Source organism: Myotis lucifugus, unplaced genomic scaffold (assembly GCF_000147115.1).
Source record: "Myotis lucifugus unplaced genomic scaffold, Myoluc2.0 scaffold_56, whole genome shotgun sequence".
Taxonomy (NCBI): Eukaryota; Metazoa; Chordata; class Mammalia; order Chiroptera; family Vespertilionidae; genus Myotis; species Myotis lucifugus.
Genome location: NW_005871104.1, coordinates 6,690,514 through 6,713,223, shown reverse-complemented (window position 1 = coordinate 6,713,223; position 22,710 = coordinate 6,690,514). Strand labels below are relative to the sequence as shown.

Genomic DNA, 22,710 nt, shown 5'->3' with positions numbered 1-22,710 from the left:
CGATACCTCAGCCAGGACGTGTCCATCAGTGGGACAAGATGGATCACCCCACACAGACATGATTTTAACTCAAAACTGTAATAATCTTAAGATCCTTGAGCCTCAGCTTCGAAAGCATTTTGGAAGTGTGAGTGACTTCAGAGAATAGCTAATTCAACTCCCTTCTTTTCACTTTTGGAGTCACACGACAAGGCAGTGCGAGAGCCAGGGCAGGAAGGCACGGTTTAGTGCCTTTTAGTGTCAGCTTAGGGCCCTTTTCATGATCCCAGAGTTCTGAACTTAAGGCCTTGATAAAATCAGACCCTGCCCCAAATCCTTAGTGCAGAGTGCGTAGACTTTCAGCTCTGTAATCAGACAGTCCTATTCTGGTGACCGTGGTACGTCACTCCACCTTCCTGAGCCTGAGTTTAGATTTTCCATCTATAAAAGGAGCCATTTGGGATGAGATGGTCTTCAATTTCCCCTTTTATTTTGAACATGCTCCAGGCCTGAGCTCCTGCTTTTCAGAAGAGTAAGAGTGAAGAACGCTGGACTGCTGAAGTAACATCTGTGGGTGCCACAACAGGCCCTGCAGCCTGGCCGCTGGGTGGATCATGGAGGTGGGCAGGAGATGGCAGAGCTGGCTTTGTCCTGTGTGGAGGCTGGGCGGGGACTAGTAGGGCATGGCAGGCCTCTCTGAGGCTCCGCTCTAATGGGCCGTTGATCACCTTGGGTTGGACTATCTCACTGTTATCAGAAAATAAACAGGATGCTCAGAGATATGTTACAGCCAACAACCAACCAGCTTCACCCTGATCCTCTAAGTCAGCAATTTTCAGCCGGTGTGCTGCAAGAATGTTTAAAGCATGCAATATCTGACTGTTTATTCAGGGGCCCTGACCCCTTTCCCTTGTCAAATAAACGAATGACAACAGCCAACACAACAACAGCCGTCCAGTTCGAATGAATAAAAATTATACTTATTTTTTTGGTCAAAATATAACATACTTGGTGTGCCACAGAGTTTTAGTCAGGAGCTCATGTGTCATGAGATGAAAATGGTTGAAAATCGCTGCTCTAAGCCAATTTTCACAACTGGGGTGGGAGGCAGTTGCTGGTACCTTCACTTTACAGAGAATGAAAGTCCACCAGGCGAAGTTTCTTGTTAAGGATCCTGCACTCAGTACATTGCAAAGCAGGGGCTCCGAGGCCGGCTCCTCCATCCTTATCCGTGGGTTAGGCTTTTCCCTGGTAGCCTACAGCTGGGAAGGCTCTTGGAGGACACATTTTGGGTCAGCCCTACAGGGCTTACATACAATACAGAGAGCGGGAGCACCCCCCACCCAGCACCCCTTTCCCCCTCCCCCTCCCCCCCCCAAAAAAAAAAAAAAAGGGGCAGATAAACTTGAAGGGGCCCTAGGCCCTGTGGCTGGAAAGGGGTGGCAAGGGGACCCCAAAAACTCCCCCCCCTCCCCGGCCAAAGGGGGCTCATTTCTCACCCGCAGCCCCGGGGCAGCAGGGGGAGGAGCTGAACCGGGTGGCGGTGCCCAGCCCTGCTTTCCGGGGGGCGGTCCCTGGCAGCCGCGAATTCCTGAGCCTCCGGATCAGAGAGTCCGTCCGCTGCCAGCTGCTCGTCCCAGCCGCCGCCGCACGCGCCTGCCTCCCGGGGCGCGGAGATTCCAGGGCCGGGGCCGCGTCCCGCTCCGGGGACTTGGAGAAGCGCTGGGGCCGCTCCCGTCCCAGGAACTTCTCAGACCCGGCGCGATCCAGCTGCGATCCAGCTGCGGCGGGCGCCGCGCTTTAGAAGCAGCCGCGGAACCGGTGAGTGGGGCCGTCGGGGTGGTGCGTGGGGCTCCGTCCTCGCGCTGCCCTGTCCCAGTGCCTCCCAACTCTCCTCTCTTGTCCTCTCCGCGCCCTCATTTCCCGCTTCAGCACGTTTGCATTTCCCCTTTTTCCTCCTCTCAGCCGTCAGTTCCACCACACACACACACACACACACACACACACACACACACACACACACACACATATATATATATATATATATATCTTGGGCCTCAGGGGAGGCCGGACCACGGGCGGGTGCGCTCCAGCCCCACAGGAGACAGACTTCTGTCCGGTCGGGAGTTTGGGGCCCGGGGTGGTGGGTGGCCGCCCTGGCCGTCACTGCACTGTCAGCGCCCCAGTCTCGGAGCCTTCTTTCTCCATCTGTGAAACGGAGGAAATAGCCTTTGCGTTACAGAAGTCAGGTGAGAGGGGGGTGTGCACAGCACCTTGGAGAGGAGGCCTCCTTCCAGGCTTCCTCCTTTCCTCCTCGGCCTCTTTCCTGCGTGGGGACCTGGTTGCTCGGGTGGCTGGTTCCCTTGCATCCGTGTCCCTTCCACAGATTCCTTAAGGGTAGGGACTGTCTCTAGGCGCATCTCTGATCCTCAGCACTTGGCACCGGGCCTGACAGTGCTGTTTACGGAGGGAAAGGACGAGAGATGGGAGCCACAGAAACTGTCCCAGGGGCAGAGGTTCTGATTTTGAAGGAGCGGCCAGGCTGGGCTCTTACTCACAGGGCCGGGCCCAGCGCTTCTCCGGGTCCCCCGCAGCTCCACTGGGTTCTTCCTGACAGCACTGGTCCTGTTGGCCCCTCGGGCTCACACATCCCCCCTCCGTCTATAGGTTCCCCAAAGCGCTAGACTGCAGGTGTGCAAGTGGCCCAGTCATTCAAGTATCAGAGATTCCGTGCACACCTGCCGTGAATGGTGCCACCACCGCAGTGCCCAAGTAGTCAGGAAGGGGTGTGGACGCCTGAATGGGGTCAAGAGTGGGGGGTGGAGGTGGAAAGTTCCCTGGGAGTCAGGAGACACTGAGTTACCTTCCACGGTCTGCACCGCGCCTTCCCATCTGTAGGATGAGGAAGTGGGGGTTAAACAGATGGGCGGTTGTAGTTGAGCATCACGTGTTCTTTGGGTTACGTAGGCCACTTAGCCATCCTCTGAGCACATTCGAGACAGCCCCGCTGAGCTCAGGACAGCATGCACGTTTGCAGTAACAACCGAAAAAGCCGAGGAGAAGGGCTTCTCTGCTCCAGCAGGGACCTCCTGTTTCCAGCTGTCCCGGGTCATGAGTCACGCTGTGGGAGGTTACAGTCATGCTCCATCAACTCTCCCAAACACTGACCTCTCAGGGCGTCAGGACTGTGGGCCCCATTGCATAAAAGGTCTGGGGGATTCCCCCTTTCTAGCACAGCCTGAGAATCACCGAGCTGTGTGAGACATAAAACAAAATAGAGACTGGGGCAGGAGGGGTGGGTCTGACGTGGCCGGGTTGTATTCTGAGGCCAGGGGTAAAGAGGCAGTCACAGCCTCCGGGCTTTTCCCAGCCTTGTTCTGATCCTTCTTTGAAAGATGCACTTCTGTTTCCTCTCCATGGATGAAACCTACAACGGAAACAACTCCAAGGAAAGAGGATCTTTATCTGAGTCGATCTTACACTGCCGCTATTGACTGTATATCAAAGATAGACACAAGTACTCACACTCACAGTTTATAGGAGCCAATGTTGGTATTGTCACACCCCGCAGGCTCCCACCCTGATTGGCTAGGTAAGATGAATGATGTAGTATAGTTGGCATTTATTGAGTGCTATGAGCCAGACATTATTGTAAGCATTTTATATGCAGTAATTCATTTAGTCTACCTCAATTCTATAAGGTAGAGACCATCATTACATCCATTACATCGAGAGAAAGAGAGAGAGAGAGAGAGAGAGAGAGAGAGAGAGAGAGAGGAAGAGAGGAAGTGACACACCCACTGTCACTCAGGAACTAAGTGGCAGAGCTGTACTTTGAACCCAGGCAGTGTGGCTCCAGGGCCTAGATTCTGAATTGCATTGAAATTGGGGGCTATGCGTTTAGATCTTGCCTCAGTCACTTACTTGCAGGGTGACCTAGGGGGGAGTTAAATGACAGCCGCTGGACTAGTGAATTATGAGGGGCCGTGGTACCCTTTCAACTCCCTGAGGAAACAGACAATGAGTGTCAAGTGAGAATGGTGTATTTCCAGAAGTTAGGTGGCCAGAAAGGGGAACAAGTCAGAGTTATAACTGCCGGACACATTAGACAACAGCGAACCAGATTCAGTACGAAACCATGTACTTTAAATTGCTTAGTTGTGTATAGAGATAGCTTCCTTATTTGGACTGATTTGGCCTTTGACTGGGCAGTTGGGCATGTGAATTGCTGGTGACCCACTATGTAGGATCAGGGGAAATGAAATGGGAGAGAGAGAAGGAAAGACAGAAAAAACTAAACTGTGTTTCAACTAGTGATGACACATATCTGACACACATGTCCCTACTCCCCCATCCCAGGCCCAGGCAGACATTGATCATCAGGGCCTTGCACAGAACCCCCACAAGGCCAGGAAATCCTTCTTTATTTTTTTATTGATTAAAAAATATTTTTTTTATTGATTTAAGAAAGGGAGAGGGAGAGAGAGAAACATGAATGATGAGAGAGAATCATTGATCAGCTGCCTCCTGCATGCCCTGCACTGGGGATTGAGCCCACAGCCTAGGCATGTTCCCTGACGGGGAATTGAACCATGACCTCCTCCTTCATAGGTGGATGCTCAACCACTGAGCCACACTGGCCGAGCTAGGAAATCCTTCTGAACTCAGTGCTCTGGACAACCTCTACCAGTTGACTGTGAAGCTTTTATCTTGCTCTCCCAGACTTCCCACTTCATTCCCCTGGGGTACAGTTGAATCTCCTTCTGAGTGTCCTGGTTGCCTCTTAGGAGACTCCTTGGGGCTTTTTAAAGATTAATCTTCTCTCCCCGTCACTCCTTCCCATTTTTTCTTTAATGGTTTTCAAACGAAGAGGTCCTGGACTTGGGGCAGGGCTCTCGGGGAGGCGGAATGTCAGGAGAGCAGAGGCAGACCCTTGGACATAGATCACTTTGTCCATCCTTTCCAATTGACAGGAAACTAAGGCCCAGTTTGAAAGAAAGGATTATTTAGGGTCACACAGTGCATTGGTTTTCTAATGTCATCACAAGTTACCACAGATTTAATGGCTTAGAGAAGTCAAATGTATTAATATATCACAATTCTGTAGGTCCGAAGCTTCCCTAGAAGAGAATCAAGGCATCACTAGGCTGTGTTTCTTTCTGGAGCCTTTAAGGGAGAATTGGTTCCCTACTTTTTTGAGTTGTTGACAGAATTCAGTTCCTCTGGTTGTAGGACCAAGGTCACCGTTTTCTCATTGGCTGTAAGCTGAGCGCCATTATCTGCTCCTGGAGGCCACTGCATTCCTTGGCTCATAGCCGCCTTCCAGCATCTTCCCAGCAAGCAGCGGAGAGCCGGGTCCTTTTCATGGTGAATCTTCTGCCTTCCTCGTCACCTTTAAGGACTCGTGATTAGATTGGGCCCACTTTGTATCTCCCAATCCCAAAGTCCTTAACTTTAATCACATGGTTCCACCCTCTGAGTCATGTTTCCTTTTTCGTATTCAAGGTTCAGGGGCCCAGGACATGGACACCTTCAAGGGGCCATTATTCCATCTACCAGACGCAGCGAGGCAGGGGATTAGTGCCACTCTAGTGCCCTTGCAGCTGCCACCGAGCCCCCCTGACAGCCCACCTTTTGGACAGTCTCCCAGTCAGGCCAGCAGGCAGCAAACACTTAGTCACTGGCAAGTCACAATGATGGATGGTGGAGGTTTAAACAGGATGCTGTGGATTTGGCCTGGGTTTCTCCTCTGCTGGCTCCCTGTTGGTTTCTAAGACTCTGTGATTGGCTGGGTCGGATGGTACGTGCAGTCTTGTGCAGCTCTGCCTGCTTTCTGATCTCTTTGAAGTATCCTGGTGTTTTTCCATTTTCCAGCCACAGAGGAACAGAGAGAAACTCGGACACAGAACAAGTCTTTAGATTGTTAAGAATTTTGGAGGAGACAGAAGCCAAATGGGGTAAAATGAGAACAGAGCGCTCCTCAGGGACGTTGGGTCATCGGAGAAATGCCTCCGATTTGATTTATTTCACATTTTTGATAGTTGTGTGTCCAGACCATTCCTCCCTCCGGCCCCTTAACATGGAACAAAAGTCCCTGGTGAAATGGACTCTGTGCTGGGTTGGTAAATGCTTGAGACTAACTCTTACATTATAGGAGGGGAACTTTTTCCAATATGAATGTGAGCTGGGATGGCCTTTTCACACCGAACTTGGCCTGGGAAATCTCCTCCCTTTTTATCCGCCTCCCTGTCCTCTTCTAAGAACAAAGAAAGGAAGGTTCAGACCCTGGGCAGCAGCTCCCACATCCCTTCACCAACCTCAATGCCCAGCGTCTGAGCACAGGGAATCAAAACACTAATATGAGTTCACCAGCCCCAGCAAATGAGCAAGAGCAGATTCTAGAAGGCATTATTCTAAAAGTCCAGTTCTCCTCTGCCTGGTAAGGACAGGGTGGGCTGGGAAACAAAGAGATCCCCATAATCCTTCCTGGATGTACAGAGAGCCCAGAAAATGATCAAATCAGAGATTGTCATTATTTTAGAGATAGGGTTCTGACTTTTAGGGTCACTGGACTTTCTGCGGGGTTGAGAATCCTCTCTGGACCTCCAGCACTTTAGTCCCAGGAATTGAGCTCAAATCGGAAGTTCCCCGGTTAGCCCATATTCATTCCTACACCGATCTCAAGTGTATTGGGCATTTACTGTGTGCCAGGGCCGGTGATAGGTGCTGAGGGTACAGCAGCGAACAAGAGCTGAGGCTTCTGATCTCCTTGGGCTTGTATTGGAGTGGGTACAGATGGCCAATAAAAACAAATAAACAAGCAAATAAACAGGCTTTAGATTGTGAAAAGTGTACAAAGAAAATAAAACCAGGTCAGAGATAGAGAATCTGGAAAGGTTTTTCCTAAGAGGTGACATTTAAGTTGAGATTGTGGACATTGAGACACTGGATGTTGAAAAGGAAGATCTGGCCTGACCTGTGTGGCTCAGTGGTTGAGCATTGACCTATGAACCAGGAGGTCATGGTTTGATTCCCAGTCAGGGCACATGCCTGGGTTGTGGGCTTGATCCCCAGTGTAGGGAGTGTAGGATGCAGCCGATCAATGATACTTTCTCATCTCTCTCTCTCTCCTTCTCCCTTCCTCTTCGAAATCAATAAAAATATATTTTAAAAAAAAGAAAAAGAAGATATGGGGGGAAGAGCATTCTAAGAAGAGGGAACAGCTCGAACAGAGGTCTCAAAGTGGGACCAGCATTTGGGACACAGGTCATTAGGTTACCCAAGCTCCTAGGTGGCCAATGGGGCCCCATCTGGGTACTTGGGTTGTCTTCTATGTCTTGTCTAAATGCTCCAGCCCTAGCTGGTTTGGCTCAGCGGATAGAGCGTCGGCCTATGGACTGAAGGGTCCCAGGTTCTATTCTGGTCAAGGGCACATGCCCAGGTTGCGGGCTCGATCCCCAGTAGGGGGCGTGCAGGAGGCAGCCAATCAATGATTCTCTCATCATTGATGTTTCTCTCTCCCTGTCCCTCTCCCTTTCTTTCTGAAATCCATAAAAATATATTTTTTAAAAATAAAAATAAATAAATGCTCCATTCTCCTCTGATAGTCTCACCAGCTCCTGAGGGTAGAGCTTTACAGGGGTCCCATAAGCTGTGTGATGCTGGTAAACTCCCAAGTCTACTGCCCTGAGAACCATCAGCCTCATTGTTCACATTCTGCAAGATGCTTGAAGAGATGCCGCCAGTGTCAGTGACGCACAGCTGGTTCTAGCTGCCTCCTCTCTGGCCCTTGTGTCTGGTGGGAATGAAGCAGCAGCAGCAGCACTGTCTGTGAGCTCTGGCAGTGACACCTGCAGGAAGCAACCTGCCTCTCTGCCTTTTCTCCCACTTCGGGGTAATTAAGCTCGCCTGCCAGCAGGAAGTCATTTCTTTTATTGCCTTCTTCCTCAGTGAACTCCTTGGCGATAAAACTGGTCGGATAACCTTGGCAATCTCTCAAAAGTTAACTTTTAGCAGCAGTTCAGATGTGGAGGGTGTGCGTGTCTGGTGAAAGGTCAAAGCTGGGACAGACTATCAAAGGGTATTTGTTGATGACACTATCACTGTGGTTTCCTAGACCAGATTCAGCGCAGTCACGGCACCCAAACTGAGGGTGAGGCCTCTGAACTCTTGGAATTTAGGAGCTATGCTGTGCTCACTAGCTCAGTTGAACATATATGAAGCCCTCACTGTGTACCAGCCATTGTCCTAAGTGCTTTATGTGTATTCGCTCATTCAACTTGCCTGGCATTCCAATGAAGTAGTTACTGTCATTAATTGCTATTATTTCCACTTTACAAATGAAACTGAAGCTTACAGAGGCCAGCCTCTTGCCAAAGCCACAAGGACTACATATGCTCCCAACACACCAGGTAGCTCATCACCTCTGGGCTTATTCTGCTTATCCTGCCTTTCCCCTTATTTCTTCTTTTTGAGCTCCTACTTATCTTCAAAGCCCGTGTCCAAAGGCCTCCTTCCTTGTAAAGGCTTTTATTTTACTTAGACAAAAACAAAGGAATGAGAATTAATATTTTTGAGCATCTATTATGTTCAAGGACTTTACATATTTCGCCTCACTTTATTCTCACAATAGGATGGTGCAATGCAGTGCTTTTAGCGTTCCTAGTGTACAGATCAGAAGACTGAGGTTTGGAGATTTTAAATAACTTTTCCAAAGTCACACCTCCAATAAGGGTGGAAAGCAGGATTCAAATTAAGATCCTCTTAACCCCAGAGTCAATGCTCTTTTTAATTCTTCCCTCTTGTCAGTAGCATGTGGTTTGTACCTTCAGGTAACATTTCTTTGCCTTCTATTGCAATTAGAAGTTGTAGTTAATGTCTTTTTTCCTCCATAAGAGAGTGAACTTCTTAAGGACACTTTTATTTATCTCTGTCTCTACACCACTCCTTGATCCCCAATGTTAATTACAGTGCCGTAAATGCGTCTTGAATTAGATTCAATTGCTACTCTACCAGTTTCATACTTGAACTGGAGGCATAGGTCAGGTAAATCAAGCATGCTGCTGGTTGATTTTTTAAAATCATTACTATAGATTAATCACCTATCATTTTTGTTGATAAAGATATGATCCAAGTTAGGGATTCTAACAAACTAGCTGAAGGAGGGTGGAATATTTGCTTGGATCAATGAGTTCCTACATAAGGCCAGGAATTATTAATCATAGAACAAACATTCATAGAGTACTAATTGTGTGTGTTGGAACACTGCTGAGAACTATGTGTGATTGTCCCATGGAATTCTCTGAACCCTATGGGGTAGATCCCATTCTTTCCTCACTTTTGTTTTTTTGTTTTCAGCTGAGGATATAAAAGCATTATGAAATTTAAGTAAGTTGTGCAAGGTTGGTCAGCTAGAAAGTGGTGGAACCAGATTTAAATCCAAGCCCCCTGGCCCCTAAGCCTGGGCATTTAACACTACTCTGCAGTGTGAGTGTGAGCGTAAAGGACGGACTTCCTGCCATTTCCCAGGATTCCCTCCACCTATTGCATTCCCAAATACAGGAGCTTGGGGATTGTGGATTTAAGAATTGTTCGCTCGGTATCAATACCACTGAGGAGAGAGGAAAGGCATTCAGGGAGGAAAAGTGAGGTCGGTTGGGTGAAGTCTGTCAGGGCAGAGTGGAGCCCAGACAAAGTTATCCATTGCTCTCCTAGTCCTTCATCCCATATGCATGTGAGCTTTTCCCCCAATTTGGTGGAATCTCCCACTACAAATAGGATTCCAGTGTCTCCCCCTCTCTTCTCTGATGTAAGTTACAAGATTTGGCCATTACCTTCTTCACTAGATTTAATTGCATTTGGGCCTTAGGTTTGGCCATTACCTTCTTCACTAGATTTAATTGTATTTGGGCCTTAAGTTAAAAGGATGGAATGTAAAGGACCGATTCTGACAGGACATTTCTGTGTGTGTGTGTGTGTGTGTGTGTGTGTGTGTGTGTGTGTGTTCGTTCCTGGAAAACAATCTCACCAAGATGAAGTTGCTTAGGGCTCCGGGCCTCAAGGTCCTCTGTAACCGTTTACAAGTAAAAAGGTATAATCAAGAAACCTGGCTAGTGATGGAACTGAAAAGAGTTCTCCCCTCTGTCCTGCCATGAATTTGCTCTGTGACTTTGGGGGAGTCATTGCCTTCAATCTGTAAAGTGGAAAGTAGGTTATGTGGGTTAAACTAGATAGTGTCTAAATTCTGTGTAGATTTCCAGAATTCCATTAGTTTGTAGAAGTTTCATCTGCACAGGACAAACCCAGTATTGCAATATTTGTTTTCTAATGTTGCCATTAAAAATGAACACAAATTTAGTGGCTTAAAACATACATTCATGATCTCACAGTTTCCATTTATTTCTATTATTATATTTTCCAGTTCTAGAATTTCTATTTGGTTCTTTAAAAATATCTGTTGTGTTTTTTCTTACAGTTTCCAGTTCTCTGTCAAATTTCTTAATCTTCAATTTTTTTTTTCTCTTTGAACATAGTGGACAAGTTTATTTCAAGTGTGACGATTCCAGTATCTGGAGTCCTACAGATCTTTTTCTATTGTCTCTTGTTTCTGATGGTTCTGTACATGTCATCGTGCCCTTTTTTATTCCTGCTTACTTTTTGGTTATGTATTGAACATTATGTTTGAGGGGGGGAAAAATTGAAGCCTATTGTGATGTTATCTCCTTGAGAGAGGATAAAGGTTTGCTCCTGCCAGGCACCTGGCAATCTGGAACAACCTTAATTCAGTTTCAGGGACTGTGATGATTCAAAGCTGCTTGGTATACGTCTAGTACACGCTCAGCACTAAAAAGTGCTCCCTGAAATCCAACCTCAGAATGCAAGGGTTTAAGTCTCCCTGTCTTGGCGGGCTTGGACTCCCGAGTCTGTCAGAAACACTGCTTAGTTTCCATTCCCCACCAGTGGGAATGCCGCTTCAAATGCCGAACTCAGCGCCTGGATTTCTGTCCACTCCCAGATCTTAGCCTGGTAATTCATTATTTTGTTATTTCTTAGTGCCTTCAAGCATATTTTTTGGGTCCAATTTTTCCAGTTGTCCTCAGTGAGTATTGGTCAAAATGGTTTAGTTTGGCATTTGGTCTAGAACTGGATATAAAAGTCCTGATCTTTGTAGATTGCGTATCTCTTCTTAATTCTCTAAATCTAAAATGGCTTTGGCCAAAGCAGTAAGAGCCTCACCTGGACTTAGAAGAGAGCTGTGGCTCCGCCGTACGCCATGCTCGCACACTTGGGGTCCATGTGGCTGCTTTGGAGGTAGCTGTGGGCTGTGGTGAAGGCAGGGTCAGGAGACCCGAGTTTGAACCCCATTTACTTAGCTTTATGGTCACTAGCCAGTTTCCACATCTGTGGAATAACATATCCCGCACAGGATTGTTGGAAGGGTGAATAAGTTAATGTATGGGACAAGGCCTAGCACAGTGCTTAGCACTTGCCCCATACGTCTGTTAAAGAAAGGCTGGCTTGTGGGCTTCCATGTTTAAGGGTAGAAAGGAGAGGGGTACTTAACTTCTCTGTGCTCCTTGGAAGTAAAAGAGCTACGTCTTCTGAGTAAATAATGGTAATTCCTAAAAGAGTAACTTGTACATAGCAAGTACTTGACAAGTGAATGAATGAATGAATGAACGAACGAATGTCCTGGACAAAGTTACTTGGTCTGGTAAGTGCCAATCAAAAAGAATATTGCTCTGTCAGAGAGGTAAAGTTGCTGCTGGGGATGAGCCTCATAATTAAAAGGTGGGTAGATGGCACAGATTATTCCCCTTGAATTCAGTTATTCTAAAATTCTGACTTGTGGGAAATTTTAATGTAGGAAATTAATATATTTTTTATTAGAACTAAAAAATTTGCCATATGATGGAATTGGCTGGAACGGTGACTTTTTTTTTCCCAAAGGATTTTTAGTTGCTTACAAAAATGGTCTCAGAATCAAACTTGGTGTTTCCCCAAGGAGGAGACGGGGCACCCATCCCCTTCCCTTCTTAGACTGGACCATGTACAGTACTTGATAGATGGGATGGATTTTCCACCTTTGGAGAAGGTACAATGTTTTCTTCCTTTGGAGGAAACTACAATTTTTCATCCTTACACTTAATTTTGTTAATGGACACAAAAACAGTCATTTTGGGATTATTAGCTTTTGCATTACATTGTCCATACTGCTCAAACTCAGGGCAGGTGTAGGGACCTGGGAGTGTCAGTGGTTGGTGAGAACAATGGCTTCCCTGCTTATCAGCTCAGGGTGGTGTTAATTCAGTTTCTTAGACAAACTTACATTAAACACATGTCCAGTTTATTATTCATGAATGAGGTCAGCAGATAAAGGATGCCAGTTTAAAAAGACAGGAGTTTAGGATTGACAGCTGTTTTACCTCCCATGGTCATAAAAACATCACGTTTTTATCAGTAATAAGGTTAAGTTTGTGACGTGAATGGATTGGGCCATAGTCTGACGTGACCCATTCATTAATCAGAAATAATAAGGAATATATCTGCAAAGCCAATGAAAAGCAGGTCGATCTTTGGTTATTAATTAAATGTGCTGAGAAGCAGGGTTTTACGCATTCACAAGGAGCCAGTGCACCCGGATGCCAACAGAGGTCAAACAGAAGTCAGCTGCAGCAGCTCAGAGCCCTGCTCTTTCTCAAGAGGATTTTTCCAGCATGCCATTAAGGATGCTGAACGTTTGCGGAGCTCTTATTTTGGGGACAAAGTTTTTCTTTCACGGTGCGGGGAGGTGGAAGTGAGTGGAATCCCTGTCACCTGGGAAGGAACAGCCCGCACGAGGACACGGGCTCAAGGATTGAGAAGGTTGACACAGGCAGATGGCGCTCCCTGTGCCCTCTGTCATCTGGCTACGTGGATAGCCAGCCTTGGAGCCCTGGGACCTAGGGGTCAAGGGGAAGCTGAACAGCTGTGCTGTACCAGGTGAGCAGGCTGTGCTAAGCAGACACCAACAAAATAACTGGGAAAAGTGATTTCCTCCGATGTTTTCAGTTACCAAAAAAAGCGACTTTAATGTCACTGTAACATGTACATTTTTGTGTTGTGGTGTAGTATTACTTTTATTTTGAATTGTATATGTGAAGGGGTGAGCACTCTAATCTTTAGTGCTTAGGGCCTCTAAGGATATTTATCCAGCCCTGTTGACTGAGTAGGCCCCAAAACCTCCCTCCCTCACCCCCTCCCTGGCATTCTAGAGTAGCTGCACTTTTATCTGTGGTGTGTGTGTGTGGGGGGGGGGTGTTAAACAATCTTATGTGCAAAAGAGTAATATTAGTACAGTCGAGAATACACTTTACAGAAAAAGTTTCATTCATTCATTTACTTGTTCTGTTTTCTTAGATGGGACAGCGACTTGATCTGATTTATGACTTGGAATGATTCTTCGGGAAGGGAGTGGGGGTGAAGGGGGGAACCTCGGGCCTCAGCGTTGCCATCTGTGAAATAAGGTTGGCTCTGGCTTCAGTGTTCTGTGAGTCTTGGTTGTGGATGAGCCCTGAAGCCTGAGTTCCTGTAAATGACAGGTTTTGCTTACGAAAAGCAGCCAGGGAGATGATGTGTTCCTGGCATCTGGAGTCACAGACTCATGTTAATGGGTTTACCAGAAAGAGCTTTGTGGGGTTCTTTTGGCCCAAAGCAAGCTAGCTATTGATGTAGTCAGGAGACCACAGAGAATAAGCTCTCCGCCCCCATACCTCCCGAGCACTGTGCCATCCCCGGTGACTCATGCTTCCACGCTGTAGACCTTGGAGAGAGTGACCACGTTCCAAGGCTGAGGCAGGGCCAGCCAGTGCCTCTCCCTCCTCCGCAGGCCTGAGGGAGCCTGGCCAGAGGCTTCTCCTTAACCTCAGACTTGCCCAGATCTGACCAGACTGGCAACGGAGCACCTCGGAATCAATTCTCAAATCCTAGTGCTAGAAAGAGTTGTAGAGGCCTTAGAGATTGTTGAGTCCAGGGGTTCCCAAACCTGGCTGCGCATTCAAATCACCTGGGAAATGGGGAGAAAAGCCCCCCTTCCATCTCCTCTTGAGTCTAATTCACTAAATCTGGCATAGGACCCAGAAATTAGTGTTTTTTATACTGTCTGCAGGTGGTTCTCACTGAGCACACTCTATAGCACTTGCTGACCACTGATCTAGTCTCAGACTAGAATCTTATTTGACTTAAAACATCATAAATGTATGTATTTGCTCTTATTAATACAGAGAATTATAAATAGCCCCCCCCCCCGCCCCGTTTCCATTTGTCCCTCCATCCAGTTGATGTAAAAAAAAAATTAAAAGTAAAGAAGACATACAGCTGGCCAGAATTCACATGAAAAGATGCTCCACATCACTAATCATCAGGGAAATGCAAGTCAAAACCACAATGAGATAGCACCTCATACAAATGAACGTCAAAACCACAATGAGATGGCACCTTACCCCTGTTAGAATGGCTGTTATCAAAAAGAAATAGCAAGTGTTGGTGAGGATATGGAGAAAAGGGAAGTCTCATGCACTGTTGGGAATGTAAATTGGTGCAGCCACAGTAGGAAACAGTATGGAGGTTCCTCAAATACTAAAAAATAGAACTGTCACATGACTTAGCAATTCCACTTTTAGGTATTTATCAGAAGAAAATGAAAACACTGATTTGAAAAGATAGCTGCACTCTCATGTTCATTGCAGCATTATTTACAATAGCCAAGACATGGAAACAACCCAAGTGCCCATCAATGGATGAATGGATAAAGAAAATGTGGTATATAAATATGGAATATTATTCAAAAATAACGAAATCTTGCCATTTGCAACAACATGGATAGACCTTTAGGGCATTATGCTAAGTGAAATTAGGCAGAGAAAGAGAAATACCATATAATCCTACTTATAAGTGGAATATAAAGCAAAACAAAACTTGAACTCATAGATTCAGTTAACAGATTGGTGGTCACCAGAAGCAGGTGGTGGGGGCTGGGTGAAATGGGTGAAGGGGGTAAAAGGCACAAACTTCCAGTTATAAAATAAATAAGTCATGGGGATGTAATGTGCAGCATGGTGACTACAGTTAATAATACTGTGTTGCATATTCGAACATTGCTAAGAGAGTAAATCTTAAAAGTTCTCATCATCAGAAAAAAAATTTTTAACTATGTGTGGTGATGCTAACTAGATTTATTGTGGAGATCATTTTGCAATACATACACACACACACACACACACACATATATATATATATAAATTCAAATCATTACGTTGTGCACCCAAAAGTAATATAATGTTCTATGTCAATTATACCTCAATTTTTAAAAAAAGAACAAAAAATGCAGAAAAGAAGAAAAAAAGAAAGAAAATGGGGTTGCTTCTTGGACAAAATCAAATTCTTAGGCCCTGGAGATTCCTCACCTGTGCTGCTTCCAGTGAATAGAAAATCTATGTCCATCCCCATAAATCTTAGAATATTCGAAGCAATTAGCAGATGTTCTATAAATACCAATAAAAATAACAATCGCAGTACATTTTCAGTACAGTAACTTCAAAAAAAGCAATACATGCGCATGTAGAAAGTTCAAACACTGGAAAGACATGAAGAATGAAAAGCAAAACCTTCCACTCCCAGTCTAACACTCAAAGGTAATCACTATTAACACTGTCCTGGGATTTCGCTCATAAAAGACTTTTCATTTTTATACCCTTACCTATCTATCTGATTAATTCTATGAAATCCAAACCAAAGGAATGATCCTATCCATATTATCCTGCACTTAATTTCCCCCCACAGACCATCATTCTTTTAATAACTATTAAATAAGTTAATACTGTAACATATTGGGACAATGCTTGATGTGTAGTAAGCACTACATATTTGCTAAATGAATGAATGGAATTGCGGTAAGGTATTTCATTATGGATATACCCTACTTTATTTTACTACTTATGGACATTTCTGTTACGTTGGTTGATATAATAAACAATGCAGAAACGAGCATCCTTGTATGTACATCTTGGGGACTCTATAATCAGTAGCAAAGTATGGTAATCAGTACTGTACTTAGAAGTACTGTACTTAGAGTGGCAACAGTGGGCATGGAGCCAAAGGGTCTAGAAAGGAAAAGTTACTAATTACATAAAAGCAGGAAATAGGACTGGACTTGGGGATTTTGTCTGGGACCCAGAATCACCAGGATTAAAGATCTTAGATCTAGTCTGGCTGGTATTGCTCAGTGGTTGAGCGTCGACCCATGAACCAGGAGGTTAGGGTTCGAGTCCCGCTCAGGGCACATGCCCAGGTTTTGGGCTTAATCCCCAGTATGGGGCGTGCAGGAGGCAGCCGATCAATGATTCTCTCTCATCATTGCTGTTTCTCTCCCTCTCTCCCTCTCCCATCCTCTCTCTATAATCAATAAAATAAAATAAAAAAGACCTTAGGTCTAAAAGGAACCTTGGGAGGTTGTTTATACCAGCCTCTGGGCGGGGAATGTATCACATACTAGTATGATGTTCTCAAGTTGTGCACTGGGCCCTGGGGAGCCACAGTGAACTCACTGGAAAGTTGGGTGTATAGGGACTGCAAGATCTTTAATATTTTTGACAAGAATAGTGATATTTGACATCTCTCAGACACTGTGTAAACGACTGGCTCAAGAGAGCTTACAGTTTAACATTAATCCTACTACATTCCTTTTGATGATGTTATAATTTGTAGAGCTGAGCTTTGGGTGGTTGCTATGATACAGCAAGTACTACACACCGATGAATGTAGAATAGGAAGTGAGCATCTCATTGTCCAATCTGACTCTTAAGTTTCAAAAATTGTGCAGTGTCCAAATGTTGCACACATCCCATTACTCAATAACTGGTTAAGAATTAAAAACATATTTTTTTCTTTCTATTTGTGTCTATTATTTTTTTCAAATAGTTACTATTTTAGTTCGGACATAAATGCTTATTAAGTTCCTTGAACTTAACTACGTAATAAACAGAACTGCTAGCTATTTCTTTTGGCCTGGAGTGCTGTCAGGAAATTACTAAGACATTAAGGGCGCTGTGAATTGAAAAAGTTTGGGAACAACTGATTTATATATTGTATCCATCAGAACTCTTTTAGCTCCAAGTCAGAGAAACCAAATTGGCAATGCTTAAGCAAAACCCAGAAACCATCCTATTTAATAAAAGGCTAACATGCAAATCAATCAAACAGTGGAATGACCGGTCACAATGATGCGCACTGACCACCAAGGAGGAGCTGCCCGCTGGTGGTCAGTGCACTCTCACAGGGGGAGTGCCGCTCAGCCAGAAGCAGGCTCACAGCGCTAAGGATGTCCCACTGATGGCTTAGGTCCGTGGGGAGTGCGCATAAACTGTTAGTTGGACATCCCCCAAGGGTTCCCGGACTGCAAGAGGGCACAGGCCAAGCTGAGGGCCCCCCACCGAGTGCATGAATTTTGTGCACTGGGCCTCTAGTTGGTTTATAATCTGGGATGTCCTGGTTTGCAGATGGCGTCAGACTGGGCTGGATTCAAAACAGGCTCTATTTTTCTTTCCTTCTCTAGCACAGGCGCTCCACATATGGGCAAGATAGCCCCACACCCATCCTTTCCAGACTCACACCCTTCAGTTTAGCATCCCAGCAGAAAGGGTCATCTTTCCCAATAGCTTGTGCATACGAGCCCTGGGAGGACTTTGGTCGATCTACCCTGGGTTGCTCGCCTGTTCCTGAATTGAGGCTATGGAGATTTTGAATGGCCAAGCCCAAGTCACATATCCACCCCTGTCCTCAGGCGAGCACCCTAAGACATGGAGTGTGTAGGTTCTTCACAGAAAAGAGGGGGTTCTGTTACCAGGAGAATGGGAAAAGGGGTAGAGGACCAAAAGCATTGAATCTCCCATTTTATAGGAGAATAAATACACTGGGAATTTGGTGGTTTAATAGTTGAACATCGAGGCGCTGGAGTCCCACCCAGCTGGCTTCACTTCCTCAGGCAAATCAACTACATCTACACCTTGTAAGGCTTTAGAGTCCTCGTCTTTAAAATGGGAATAACTGAAGATAAAGGGCAACAGACAAAAAAGCCCTGAGAGTCCCTACCTCCTAGGGTTGGTGGTTGAAGTGAGGACTAAGTTAGTACCTATAAGTGCCTAGCACGGTGCCTGGCACATAGGAAGCCCTCCGTGAATGAGGCCGTTGTTATTATTGATCAAGCAACTTTAAAGATCACACAGCTCGTCAATGACTCGAGTTTCTGACTCCTGGAGCAGGTTTTCTCCCCACGAGGGAGGCAGGGAGAAGGTACAAAACAGTGATTTCCTCTTCGCTGTCTGTTACAGAGTGCAGCAGCATGGATCCCGGCAGTGAGGTCCTCACGCAAGACACGCTTCCCAAGCACATCCTGGATATCTGGGTCATTGTCCTCATCATCCTGGCCACCATTGTCATCATGACCTCCTTGTTGCTGTGCCCGGCCACTGCGGTCATCATCTATCGCATGCGGACTCATCCTGTCCTCAACGGGGCTGTCTGAGAGCCTGCTGAGAGCGGGCAGGGGAGGGATGAGGGCGGCGTCCCCTCCCTCAGGCTCTCCCGCTTTATCAGAGAAGCAGCAGGAAGGACTTTGGAGTGTAGACTCTGAAGCTTGATATGGGAGGGGAGACCTGAGTTCTGGTTTTGATTCTGCCACTGACCAGCTGCATGAGTTCCACTGGGGGACCTAATTCCATGAGTTCCAGGTTCCTTACCTTTCAAATGGGGATTGCAATCCCTGCCCTTCCTACCTCATAGGGTTGTGAGAACAATGACGTGGTGGAGGTTAAGGCTGTTTGTGAGCAATGAAGCCAACACCGATATACAGGTGTTACTGCTGGATGCTGAGAAGCTCGGAAGAACCAAAGAACCCAATTACTGATGATGGCCTTCAAGGTGGCGAGGGAGACAATGGGGCCAGAGCAGCCTTTGTCAGTGCCCCTCAGGTCAAACCAAGCAAAGGCACTCTGTCCTCATTCCAAGGGCCCAGCAGCGCACTGGCTCAAAGCGATTTTCTTTGATGTGCCACTCCCTCAAGTTTTCTAATTTGGGAAGGAATTCATCATGGCAGTGGGAGGGAGGGGGAGGGGAACTTTCCAGGACTTTCTCTGTGCCAGAACCTCTGCCGGTCTACAATCTGGAGGAGGGCTCTGCCACGTCCTGGCGATGCCAAGGGAGCTAGGGCAACTCTTTCTGCTCTGGAGTCTCAGAGCTCTGACACTCCAGCAATGTTGGGAAATGCAGGGTAGCGGAGTTCCCCGGCCAGCTTTCAGCATCTCCAGTCCCCAGCGCCTCGTGACCCCGCTGCCCCAGCTCCTGCTAGAATTAGCTCCACGGTATATGTACCCCCTTCACTCACTCCCACCAGCACTGCAAACAATCCGAGGTACAGACTAATGTTTTAAGAGATGTTCCCAGGACTCTGGAAACTAGCTCAAAACAATAATGGTTATTTTAGATGCTATGATTTATATTTATATAAAGAGATTTCTGGACCACTCAAGCTCTTTGACTCAAATCAGGAGCCTCATTGGATTTATTAAATTATGTAAAAAGATAGCACAGATATCAGGATATTATTGTGTGAACATGATGCTTTTACTTTGACCTGATCTCATTGATGTACACAACCAATTTCCAATAAAGTACTAGAACGAGCATGTCTGAGTCTTTCTTTAAAGAGTACTAACACATATTAAACTTAGGAACTCGGGTCAAAGACTCCACTGAATTTATGGGTCACAGAGACACAGTTCGAATGTAGGAACAGAAATGGAAAGAGAAGAATCAAATAGACTTCTAGGGTTCTAGCTTTGGCAAGCGGGTGGATAGTTGTGCCATTTACACAGACACAGAATGCAGAGAAGAAAGATTTTGGAAGATAAGAATTTAGTGTTGGATGTGTTGTGTTTGAGGTGTTTGTGATATTCAGGAGGACACTTTCAGGGTGCAGTTGGGAACCTGGGTCTGTTCGTTGGGATAGATCTTATGGCTGGAGTTAGGTTTTGGGTGGGTGGGGGGTCACCTGCATAGGGCAGATGTGGCACAAAAGTGGACAGGAGCAGCCAGGCAGAGTGTAAGACTGAGAGGGGGGAGGTGCTAAATGCAGGACCTGGAGACCACTACATAGTAGTGGAGGGGACTAGAGAGAACCAAGCGAAGCCAGGAGACGGAGAAGGTCAGGTGGTAAGGGGTGATAATGAGGGATCATATACTTTGAGAATTAAGGAACAAGTGGGAGCTTAGAAGTGGACACAGTGGGAACAGACAACTCTTCCCAGGAACAGGACTGTTGCACAGAGGCAGGAGGTAGAAGAGGGTATCGGGAAAAGTGGTCAAGGGTAGACAAAATGTATGAGGTTGCTGCCAGCATAAGATGGCACAGTAGTTTACAGCAGACTTTTTCTTATGAGTAGAGAGTACACTCTAGGATGCAGACCCTTCATGCCCCCGCGGACACACTGATTGAACAGCACACAGACCAATTCCATTTCTGAGAAACCTTAAGATCAATTTTGAGGATCCTGTACCCAGTGTGAGAACAAACCCAGCTGTATTGGAGCTGGTTGGAACATCTGTGGCTCGGTCTTGCCATAATTCCTTTCTCCCCCCGCACAGCGGCACATGATCACAAGGAAACCCTCAGCTCCCAGCTTCTCCCTGGGGAGGAAGGGAGAGGAGTGGACCCAACACCCAACATTCTGACCTTTTCAGGGGCTGCGGGAGGGACTGGTTTCTGTCTTGCCTGAATCTAAACACTGACAGGAAAGGACCCCAGGTTGGGAGCCACTGAGAACTAAAGCAACAGCTTGGACTAATACACAGTCATTTTTTTTGGCTAACAATACATTTAGGCCTTACTTTATTTTTTTTTAAATTAAACTAAGTTCTGAAGGCAGTAATAATCCAGAAGTCACCATAATGTACCAGGCAAATGGGCATTCATGTAGCCCAGTTGGTGAATGGGCGGGTATAAGCTAAAGAACTCCATTGTGTTACTGCTCTTTGGACAGTTTAACCTTGACTCCCTGCCCCCAATAACACTCTAAGAAAGAACTTAAAGCACCAGAACCAGTAATGGAGACCAGCCAGGTTAGTCATATTGCTGGTGACTTACAGCAGAGGCACCTGTCCAACACATTCAGAAGATGACAGTCTCGGGGAAATAACATAATGTCACTATATGGGTTTTAAAAAACAATGCGGAGGATGTGGCTGGTGTGCGGGGCCCTCTGGGCCTGGGCCCTGCCCTTGGCGTGGTCCTTGGGGGTGTGGGCCCGCAGTGGGGCTGGGGGCGTCGCCTACACTCAGAGCCAGAGCCCGGTGCCCTGCACTCGCGAGTACTTTTACTACATGGACCACCAGGGCCAGCTTTTCCTGGATGACTCCAAAATGCAGAACTTCATCACCTGTTTCAAAGAGAGAGCTGAAGGGAGAGGGAGAGAAAGAGAAACATCCATCAGCTGCCTCCCGCCTGCACCCCAACCGGGGATGGAATCTGAAACCTGGGCACGTGCCCTGATGGAATCAAACCGGCAACCTTTTGGTACATGGGATGACACTCCACCGACCGAGCCACACCGGCCACAACAGTAGTAGGGACACAAATCTACTTCCTGATTTACCTAGTCTGAGTAGTTCGCATCAGCGGGATCATACAATACGTGACTTTGTGTGTCTGATTTTTTTAAACTTAGCACCATGTTTCTGAGGTTCATATAGTGGTTTTAATAACAATCACCACCACGATGACAATGATTAGGATTAGAATGATTGAATGGAAGCAAATTCTGAAATTGCAGCGCATGCAATTCTGCTGTGTGGGAACCCAAATACTCCCTTGGGGGCGGGGGGCTGGACCCGGACTATACTCCTTCCCGGGTAGTTGGTGTTCACTCTGGGATTCTTAGCCCATGGGGGCTCAGGAAACCAGGGTTTGTGCACGACCTCTCCTTTCTTCACCCCAGGGCCCCCTGTCACTGTATCCACTATGGTGCTACTCCTTGTGAGAGAAGGTTTATAGATGGGGACCCCAAAGGTAGGTGTGCTTAGTGTGGGAAGTGAAGGGGACTCTTACCTTCCGCAGTAACAAAAGCCCTGCAGACACGCCTCGCAATTGTCAGTGTCATGGGGCCTTTCAAGAGAGATTCCTTGATTGTAGGAATCTCCTCCATGGACTTAAATCCTTCTCTACAGCATTTCTTCGGAATCCGGAACACCAGGCTGTTCAGGATCCTTGAGACGTCCTCTTCCGTGAATTCTGGAACCTCAAATGGAGGCTCAGAGCACATCTGACATCTCTGGGCAAAGATGCTCATCTTCACCTGGCCCGGGGTTTCCCTCTTACTCAAGTGCACGTGGAAAAGGACTTACACGTGGGCAGAGGCCCAACTGCGAGAGCACCAGGAGCACGCGAACCTGTGGAGGCAGAAAACGAGGCCCTCAGCTTGACCGAACCGTGGGCTGTGCCAGAGGGAACGTTACAGAGACACGGCTGGACTGGGGTCCTGGATCAGCGGGGGAAGAAGCGACCAAGTCCCTCGTTTCTATCTCCGTTGTGGGCCAATAAGCTCGTGACTCACAGGTGTCTATCATTACGACAGCGGGTCACACGCTCTCAGAACCGAGGGATCTCGGGCAGCTTCTAAGTCCCACGGGGTCATGTCAGAGACG

General features: G+C 46.7%; 1 protein-coding gene across 2 annotated transcripts; it reads left to right on the top strand.

Moving 5' to 3' along the window:
- The first annotated feature begins 1,562 nt into the window (after positions 1–1,562).
- SMIM3 (small integral membrane protein 3) lies at positions 1,563–19,695 on the top strand. Of its 2 annotated transcripts, none has more exons than XM_014456195.2 (2): positions 1,563–1,800; positions 18,345–19,695. In XM_014456195.2, exon 2 carries the CDS (start codon positions 18,356–18,358, stop codon positions 18,536–18,538), a length of 183 nt encoding a protein of 60 aa, XP_014311681.1. In that variant the 5' UTR covers positions 1,563–1,800; positions 18,345–18,355; the 3' UTR covers positions 18,539–19,695. The 2 variants fall into 2 exon arrangements, with proteins under 2 accessions (XP_014311681.1, XP_014311683.1); XM_014456197.2 differs by lacking the exon at positions 1,563–1,800 and adding an exon at positions 2,206–2,228.
- The last annotated feature ends 3,015 nt before the right edge of the window (positions 19,696–22,710 follow it).